Source organism: Miniopterus natalensis, chromosome 5 (genome assembly GCF_054644295.1).
Source record: "Miniopterus natalensis isolate mMinNat1 chromosome 5, mMinNat1.hap1, whole genome shotgun sequence".
NCBI lineage: Eukaryota > Metazoa > Chordata > Mammalia > Chiroptera > Miniopteridae > Miniopterus > Miniopterus natalensis.
Window position 1 is genome coordinate 85130674 of NC_142085.1, and position 9268 is coordinate 85139941.

The 9268-nt window shown below is 49.4% G+C and overlaps 1 protein-coding gene across 1 annotated transcript in view; it reads left to right on the plus strand.

The window, feature by feature from the left end:
* LOC148093154 (rho guanine nucleotide exchange factor TIAM2-like) overlaps window positions 1-9268 on the plus strand; it is a 28733-nt gene extending 19465 nt beyond the window's left edge. The window contains 5 exon segments of the mRNA XM_087817785.1: window positions 5189-5354; window positions 6410-6922; window positions 6924-7041; window positions 7044-7567; window positions 9194-9268. Coding sequence (XP_087673911.1) covers window positions 5340-5354; window positions 6410-6922; window positions 6924-7041; window positions 7044-7567; window positions 9194-9268 — 1245 coding nt within the window. The 5' untranslated portion in view covers window positions 5189-5339.

The following is a 9268-nucleotide window of genomic DNA, read 5'->3' on the forward strand; positions in this document are numbered from 1 at the left end:
CCCAGGGCCAGAGACAAAGCCAAGCTGGAGAATTTTAGTTTCCTTTGCTATAAACTCTACACTGTCCGGAAGTGGAGATTTGGGGAACTTGCTGCATCAGTTCAAGGCAAGCTGAAGGTATATGAAGAAAAGGTAAATCTTGAATGTCCTCCTGAAAGATGTTTGCTCTGGGATTTAGTAGGACATAGTGGCTGCCGGGATTGTGATGACGTATTTGGGAAATTCCTCCACGTTGCTGCACGTTTCCTGGGCAGGTGATTGATCTTCCATTCTTACTTATCATTTTATTTTAAAAAGCTACACAGCACGGTCATATGAATGTGGATTGGAAGGAATTAAGAAAATGAAAGATGGATTTTTTTTTTTTAGGTTCACAAGATTGTGGTCAATTTTTAAATATTCTAATATTTTATAATTATTCAATAATTTAAAAATAATTATAAAAAGTGTGTACACAACATACAAGTTTTGCCAAGTATGCACAGTCTTAGCATCATATAATTACTCCAGAATAACTTCACTTAAATGATCTCTCGGTCAGCTGTAGGCCTCGTGCCATGTTAGTATACCTGATATTATACCTATTGTTGCAGGTTGGTATACCTCATATGTATATATTTTTTCTGTTTAAAGACATGAGGGGCTTTTAACTATTTCTTTAAAAAAAAAACCCACAAAAATGCTCACTGGAGATCTGTTGTTTCGATCTCTTCAGACCCTATCAACAAAAAAATTTTAACTTAGTCAAGTTAAAATTCCCTTAGTCAAGGAGTCCGGAGTCAGGGGTGCTGAAAATCTGACCTATTCATTGTCTTGCTTCCAGACAAAAATCACAGCTGAAGCGTGACAGATACGTATCTGTTCAATTTGCCAGACTCCTCGGGGACAGCAATTCCATAGTTTCCCTCAGCGGTCACCCTTCGCGTCAGTGAATTCCTCATAAATACTGGCTACATTCTCCTTGCAGCAGTTTAAGGCTGTGTCCCTCCTGCGGGGCTGACTGGAGCTGTGGACCAGCTGGTGGGCATCCCCGGTAGCTGGCACGCACGCACTTGTCCTTGCTCACCCCTTGCCTTTTCTCTGGGCGGCACCATGCTCGTTACCGGGACACTTCCCTGTGGGCTGTGCATGGATCTTCCAGGCAGACCCAGTTGAGAGGGATCCTGCTTAGTCTGTGCCCAGAGAGACCTTCTAACATGTGAAGTTGCTTTCATTCAGGTCAGCAGGTGTTTATGAAATGCTCACGCGAACCCCAGAGTTGCCGGCCTTGAGTGGACAGTGCCTCACAAAGGACAGGGTTCAGCCTGGCTGGCATGGCTCACCGGTTGAGCATCCACCTATGACCCAGGAGATCTCGGTTCGATTCCGGGTCAGGGCACATGCCTAGGTTGTGGGCTCGATCCCCAGCCAGGGGCATGCAGGAGGCAGCCGAGCAGTGGCTCTCTCTCGTTGTTTCTATCTCTCTCTCTCTGTTCCTCTCTCTGAAATCAATAGAAAGAAAGAAAAAGAACAGGGTCTATAGGACTATGTCTTTTGAAGTAGAGCATGAAAGAAAAATTAAACTATTTAGTTTCAAAAGTAGTAAAATGAGTTTTGGTTGTAATCTGCTGCTGTGGCTTAGCTTCCAACCTGGAGCCATTCTGTGGCTTTGAACTGGGCCTTTGTGTGTCCCCGAGTGCTGACACAGTGGGCTCTCCAGTAGCAGCTCTGTGGCGCTGGTGTAGGAGAGCCTGACTCAGTGCCCGGCAGGTGATCCTCAGATCAGAAGGGTCTGACAAAGGGGTGGCTGCTGAGTGAGCCGCCCAGGAGCCCGTCACCTTCAGCGTCATCCCTGGACCTTAGTCTTGACAGAGTAACCAACACATAAATTTCACTCTGATCAGCTCATTTTGTGTGTGTTGCGGGGAGAGGGGGGAGTCTTAGTGGCAGCAGCCAGGAGCTTCTGTCCTCTGTTATTTAGTTCCCTAAGTTAAAAGTGTAGCTGGGGTTCTTGTGGTCCAGCTCCAGTGTCAGAGATGTCATGGGGCCACTGGGTAGAGACAGTTCAGCCAGTTTATCTGGTCTTTTAGATGTGAGAGCTACCCACTGAAAGGTAAGCGGTCAGCAACATAGCAAGTACCATGTCAGGCCTCATTGGGGAGATGCTGGCTTTTGTCTTAATGACTCAAATGAGTTATTAGATCTTCTGCTGATGCCTAAGTGGGGCATCTTGTTGATATCCTTTTCTTAAGTTTAAAAGGTATGTGTGCGGATAGTCTCAGGCCAACTTGTGTCTTTGGCCTCATTGGAGAAATGTAGGTTCTGTGCTAGTGTTTCTTGAACTCTAAGTCACTTTTGACCCCTCCAAAGAAGCTATACAGCTGGCTAATAGGTCATGAAAAGATGTTTAATATCACTAATCATTAGGGAAATGCAAATCAAAACTGCAGTAAGATACCATCTCATACCTGTAGGATGGCCACTATAAAAAAAAAAAGCAACAGAAAATTACAAGTGTTTGTTGAGGATACAGAAAAATTGGAGCCCTGTGCACTGCTCATGGGGATGTAGAATGGTGCATGGAAATAGTGTACTGCTATGGAAAACGGTACGGTGGTGCCTCAGAATATTAAAAACAGTGCTACCGTGTGATCCAGCATTCCCCTTGTGGATATATGCTCAAGAGGATTGAAAGCAGGGTCTCCAGGAGGTCTGCGTATGCCCATGTTTATAGCTGCGTCACTCACAATAGCCGAGAGGGAGAAAGCGATCTCAGTGTCCTGGACAGATGAATGTGTGGCAGACCCGCACAACGGCACATCATTCGGCCTTAAGAAGCCAGGACATTCTGACACATGCTCTAACAGGGAGGAACCTTGAAGACATTACGCTAAGTGAAATAGGCCAGTCACAGAAGGACAAGTGATGTATTATTCTACTTACATGACACACTTAAAGTAGTCACATTCATAGAGACAGGAATTAGAATGGTGGTTGCTCGGGGCTGGGCGATGGGCGACAGAGGGGTGGGGAGATGTTGTTTTATGGAGATGCAAGATGAAGAAGCTTTCAAGGTTGATTGCGTAGTGATGTGAACGTATGTAACCCTACTAACTGCACGTTAAAACAATTAGGGTGGTAAATTGTATGTGTTTTACCACAATTACTTTTTGTTTCAGTGTTATTGTGAAATAATGGATGTGCGTCCCTGTGTGAGTTTAACGCATACGGCGTGATGGTTGGATTACATGTACTGTGAAATGATCACCACGGTAGGCTCAGCTAACATCTGTCTTCTGGAAGAGATACAGTAAAAAGGAAAATACTGTCTCCTTGTGATTTGAACTTACAGGCTTTACTCCCTTCACAACTTTTCTGTATATGACATAGCAGTTAGTTATAGTCATCACATTGTACATTATGTCTGTAGTACTTTATAACTGGAAGTTTGTATCTTTTGACCATCTCTTTCCAGTTTCCCCTCTCCCACCCTCTGTCTCTGGTAATAAGGCTGACCTCATTTTCTGGGAGTTTGTTTTTTCCAGATTCCGCATATAAGTGAGATCATACAGTATTTGTCTTTCCCTGTCTGACTTATTTCACTTAGTGTAATGCCTCGGGGGTTCATCCACGTTGTTGCAGATGGTAGGATTTCCTTGTTTTAATTTTTTTATGGCTGAGTAATGTTCCCGTGTGTGTGTGCGTGCGCACGTGTATCACTAGAACTTCCAGTACTATGTTGAATAGTAGTGGTAAGAGTAGAAAAGTTTTCTTGTTCCTAATTTTAGAGGAAATGCTTTCAGCCATTCACCATTGAGGATGTTAGCTGTGGGCTTGTCATATATGGCTTTTGTTATGTGGAGGTATATTCCTTCTAAGCCTAACTTCTCAAGAGTTTTTTCTTTCTTTTTTAAAAAATCATGAATGGATGTTGAATTTTGTCAAATGCTTTTCCTGTGTCTGCTGAGATGATCATATGACTCTTTTCCTTCATTCTTACAATGTGATATAGCACATTGAATTGTGTATGTTGAACCATCCTTGCATCTCAGGGATAAATTCCACTTGGTTATCGTGTGTGATCCTTTTAATGTGCTGCTGACTTTGGTTTGCTAGTATTTTATTGAGAATTTTTACATCTATCTTCATCGGGGATATTGGCCCGTAGTTTTCTTTTCTAATAGCATCCTTTCTGGTTTTGGTATCAGGGTAATGCTGGCCTTGTAAAATGAGTTTGGCAATATTCCCTTCTCTTTGATTTTTTTGGAAGAGTTTGGAAAGGGTTGGTGTTCATTCTCTTTAAGTGTTTGGTAAAATTCACTAGCAAAGCCATCTGGTCCTGGGCTTTTATTTATTGGAAGATTTTTTATTACTGATTCAATTTCCTTGTAAGTAATTGGCCTATTCAGATTTTCTATTTCTTCCAGATTCAGTCTTGGTGAGTTGTATATTTCTAAGAATTTTTCCATTTCTTCCAGGTTGTCCAGTTTGTTGGTGTATAGTTGTTCGTAATTTATTTTTAACCTTAAAGAAAAATAGTTCACTGTTGAACCCTCACAGCAATGCTTTCCATGCCTGCAGAGAAAATAAAGGCTGTGTGTCCCAGCAGCGATCACTGCCAGATGGCAGCACCCCAGCCGGTCCTCTCTCCCTCAAAGGTGGGCCTCCTGCCTCTACTCCTTGTTCAGTGAGGCCCAAACATGTGCTTGAGGAAAACTGTTAGTCTCATTCATATAGCATAAGCTACTCTAGCCAACCAAGGGCTATTTTGCTGTGTTTCAGCGTTTGGGTTTTGTTTTTACTGCTTAGCCCAAAAGGGAACGCTGAACTTTCTTTCGCGTCAGGGTGATGCTCCTGCAGTGTTGTCAGTGTGGCGAGTCTGGGAGTTGTTTTCCTAGCGGTGGTGACAGATGAGCCATGACTCACCCCAGCGCTTTCACCTGCTCACCCCGAAACAAAGGCGTGCATTCGACTGCAGACCCCGTGTTGAGCTAATGGCCTTTCCAAAGTTGGACAGGCAGCTCCGGCTTCCTTTACACCTTCCAAACAACGCGATGAGGCAGGCGGGCCACAGATGTTTCAGTGAATATTTTCACAGTGATCTGGACCCAGCAGTTGTTTCTTCAGATAATTTACATTAAACCTTTGTTTTTACTTTTGGGGGAACTCGATGTAAAAAGCTCAGTGGAGTTTCTCTTTCTGATTTCAGGGTCACTTCATGGCCTCACTGCCCGCACTGGTCGACCACGCGGCCTTGCACCCGGGCCCACGCCGAGCCGACCGACCATTGAGCTCCCTCGGCACAGACTAGGCCGCAGGCGGCGGAAGTGCACGTGACCCGGGGTTCACTGCCGAGTTGCATGACTGTGATTAAGGTAATAAGCAAAGGTTTCATTATTTGGTCTAGTTATTTTTGTTTTAAAACGTGTTTCATAACCGCCACCAAAGAAAAGTCAGTCCACGTGACTTTGGTTTTGGGGCTGTACGTTTTAGATATAGAAGAATTAAAATCCTACTGAATATATTTGGAAAGGTAACGGGAAGCCTCACCTCCAACTCGACAGAATCCGAGCGGGGAAGGTTTGGATCCGAGCTCACTTGGAGCTTGGCCGCACTAATAGACTCACTGAGCAGTTGGGGGGTTTAAAGGGAATGAAAATCTAACAATTTCTTCAGATACAAGTCAGATTCAAACTTTTCTCTCTCATGTTTAAAGGGAGGACTCTTAAAGTCTTTATGAAAGCTCTAGAGATTCGTTTTATTAAAAATGTTTTTCTGCCCCAAATAAGAACTCTTATCCCCCCCCCCTTTTTCATCTCAGCCTAGATTTTGAGGAATTCTAGTACTTTTCTCTCGTCATATTTCTACTCTGTGTGACATATGAAAGCTGGAGTTGTGTTATCAGTGTGGTAGTTTTTGAGCAGTCATCTCTTATATTGGTATGCGGTGTTATGTATGATGAAAATATATCTCTCTGTCATTGAAAAACCACTGTATTTGGACCCACAGAGGAAAGATACTTTCCCCTCAATTTTTTTTGCCCCCTGCAAGAATCATTGATTCAAAACCTCCCAACACCAAGCCTAAAGGAGGTCTCCGCCTTAAGCTAATTTTTATGCCAGTTCAATCTCTGGATTCACTGCATGCTCCAGGTTGTGTGCCTAATGTAGCTGGCACCTGGGCGGGCACAGGACCTCCCACCTGGCTGATGAGTTCCCTGCACAGCGCAGGGAACCTGGTCCGCAGGTCAGTCAGTCTCATCCCTGCTCCTCCTGAGTTGTGTTGGGCGCAGAAATTGGTCGATTGGCTCCTTTGTAAGGTGAAGACCTTTTTTGGGGGTTTTTTTTGGTTGGTTTTTTTTTTTAAGGAAGTATTGTAGGGAATGTAATTTCGGTCACGGCTCCTACTGATGTTCCTGTTCTCCATTCAGGTGAAAATGGGGAACTCCGAGAGTCAGTACACATTTCAAGGATCTAAAAATCACAGCAGTACCATGATGACTGGCGCCAAGCAAAAGCCTTGCTCCCTGAAAATCCGCAGCATTCACGCCAAAGACGACAAGTCGCTGCAGGGGTGGGGCCCCGGCGGCGGGGCCGGGTTCAAGTCCAGGTCCCTGGCCCGCAGCTGCCTCTCGCACTTCAAGAGCCACCAGCCTTACGCCTCCAGACTCGGGGGGCCCGCGGGGAAGGCCCCCAAGGGCGGCGCCTGCTCCAGGCACAGGACCAGCATCCCGGGGGGGGCCGGCCCGGGGGGCCCCGCGTCGCTCGCCCCCGGGAACGGGCTCCACTGCGCGCCGCCCCGGGACTGCAACGGGCACCTTCTCAACTGCTACGGCAGGAACGAGAGCCTGGCGTCCACCCCGCCCAGCGAGGACCAGAAGAGCCCCCGGGTGCTCATCAAGACGCTGGGGAAGCTGGACGGCTGTCTGCGCGTGGAGTTCCACAGCGGGGGGCGGCCACGGCCACGGCCACGGCCACGGCGAGGGGCCCGCGGCGGAGGCGGCGGCGGGCGGGCCGGTGCGGCTGCTGCGCTACGCGCCCGCCCCCGCGCCCCGCGCGCGCGCGCGCCCAGCCCGCGCCCCTCTCCCGCGGACTCGCGCCCGCGCTCCAGCAAGGGCAGCTCGCTCAGCTCCGAGTCCTCCTGGTACGACTCGCCCTGGGGCCACGCGGAGGGCAGCGAGCCCGACGGCCCCTTCCCCGCGCCCGGCTCGCCCGACCCCAGCCTCCACGCCGCCTTCCCGCCCGGGGACACCCCCAAGCCTTTCCACCAAAGCTCTTCGCTGTCCTCGCTGCGGGACCTCTCCCCGGACGCCCCCCTGCGGGGCCTGGCCGCCTCGGGGACCCGCCTCTGCGATGAGTACTTCGGCGCGCCCGCCAGCCTCAGCCACCGCGTGTCCTTCGCCTCGGACCTGGACGTGCCGTCCCGAGTGGGGCACAGGGACCCCGGCCAGTACGCGTCCTTCACCCTGCCCTGCAGGAAGTCCAGGGCCCTGGCGGAGGAGGCGGCCAAGAAGGACACCCTGAAGGCCCGCATGCGGCGCATCAGCGACTGGACCGGGAGCCTCTCCAGGAAGAAGCGGAGGCTGCAGGTGAGAGCGCCGCGCGCCCCCGGGCACCGCGCCCCCCCCCCCGCCCCCCCCCCCCCCGCGCGCTTTTCTCTCTGTGCAATGCGACTGTTAGCTGGAGGTGCCCTGCAGCGTGGTCCCAGGGCTTCCATGAGCCCAAGGCCTGGTGTCACTTTCACTTCCCTTCAAAGGCAGCCCTGTGGCCAGCGTGCGTTGGCCCCTCTGGGTCCCCGCAGCCCCTCGGCGCCCCGCCCGCGCACCGGGAAGTGAAACTCCTTCAGTTCTGTATCATTCCCGAGACCTCACTCGGAATGGTCTGTAGGCCTGTGTAGTAGAGCACAGACTGGTTAGCATCCAAGAATCTAAAAGCCAGAAAGGACTTCCCCGCATTGTAAAGATGAAGGCGCTGAGGTTGATGGCTACTGAGCCCACAGCCGTCCCTGCTCAGCCGCAGGCGTGTGCTTTCCCCCTTAGCCACGTGACCAGGGTGGTTGATGGCCACTAGTTAGCGTACTGGGGTTATTAAATACTAAGGCAATAAACTATTTTGGATTTTTTAACTAGTGACCCACAAAGGCAGCTTTTTAGTGTTGCTTGTGTTGCCACAATTGATAATCTATAAAGGTGAACAAGGTGAACTTTGGGGGCAAGTGTATACTACTTCTGCGGGCTGTGCCTCCCGCAATTTAACGTGAGGGTCAGGATTAGATCCTTCAAAAGGCAGGCGGCGCACTGGAGCCAAGCTGGTGACAATATGCTGCATAAGGCGCCAGACCAATGCGTGTTCTCTTACGAGCGAACTCACCCTATGCCGGCAGGGCTGGGGTTCAGAATGTCTTCCCGTGGTGGAGAGACAGACTTGTTTTGATTTTCTGAAAAGTGATGGGAATAGAGCAGCCCTTTCTTTATAGGGCTTCTCACCACTCTGGGGTTGTTGGATCCTGAGAGCAGATTAGCCAGTGAAAAAATGCACACAACTGGAAAAGGAAAGAAAAGACAGAGAGAGAGAGAACAGACAGGTGTGCTAGAGAGGAGTGTGGGCGAGACCTGGGAGCCCTGGCCCCTGCCCTGGGAGCCCTGGCCCCTGTCCTGGGGAAGCTTCCAGGTCTGTCCATCAGGGCAGGCTCAGTTATGCTGAGGACACAAAAAGCCCTCATGCCTCTGAGGTTTAGCATGAGCCAGGTTTATTTCTCACTCCTCTGTGACACTGTCCGTCTCTGGGACCCCGGGAGCGGTTATCATCTGGAACACGGCCAGCCACTGTGGCCGAGGGAGAGAGAAACTCATGTGTTGGCTCCTAAAGTTCTGCTCTTATGTGAGAGGATCACTTCTCTTCACACTTAATTAGCTAAAGCAAGCGACATGGCCTTGCCCGACTTCGAGGGAGGGAGGCAGGGAGTAGGAAGCGATCCTGCCATGTGCCCGAGGGGAGGACCAGAGATATGTGGTGGGCAGCACCCCTGCAGAGTCACCAGGAAATTCTGCAGAGGACTGGCGGTCGTTACTCTGCAATGAAGGAAAAGGCCTGTGAACAGCGGCAAGGTGACATTGGCACTCGTTCCTAGGAAGTGAGGGGTGGTGGTCAGAGTTTTCCTTTAGCTCCTAAGGAGTTGAGTGACCTTTTGAGACCCCCTCTATTCTTTGCTGTAGTGCTCTGGTCATCGAGTTACATTTTCCATCGTTTATGATGATCTGATTGAGGGGAATGGAAATCAGTCTGCTTAG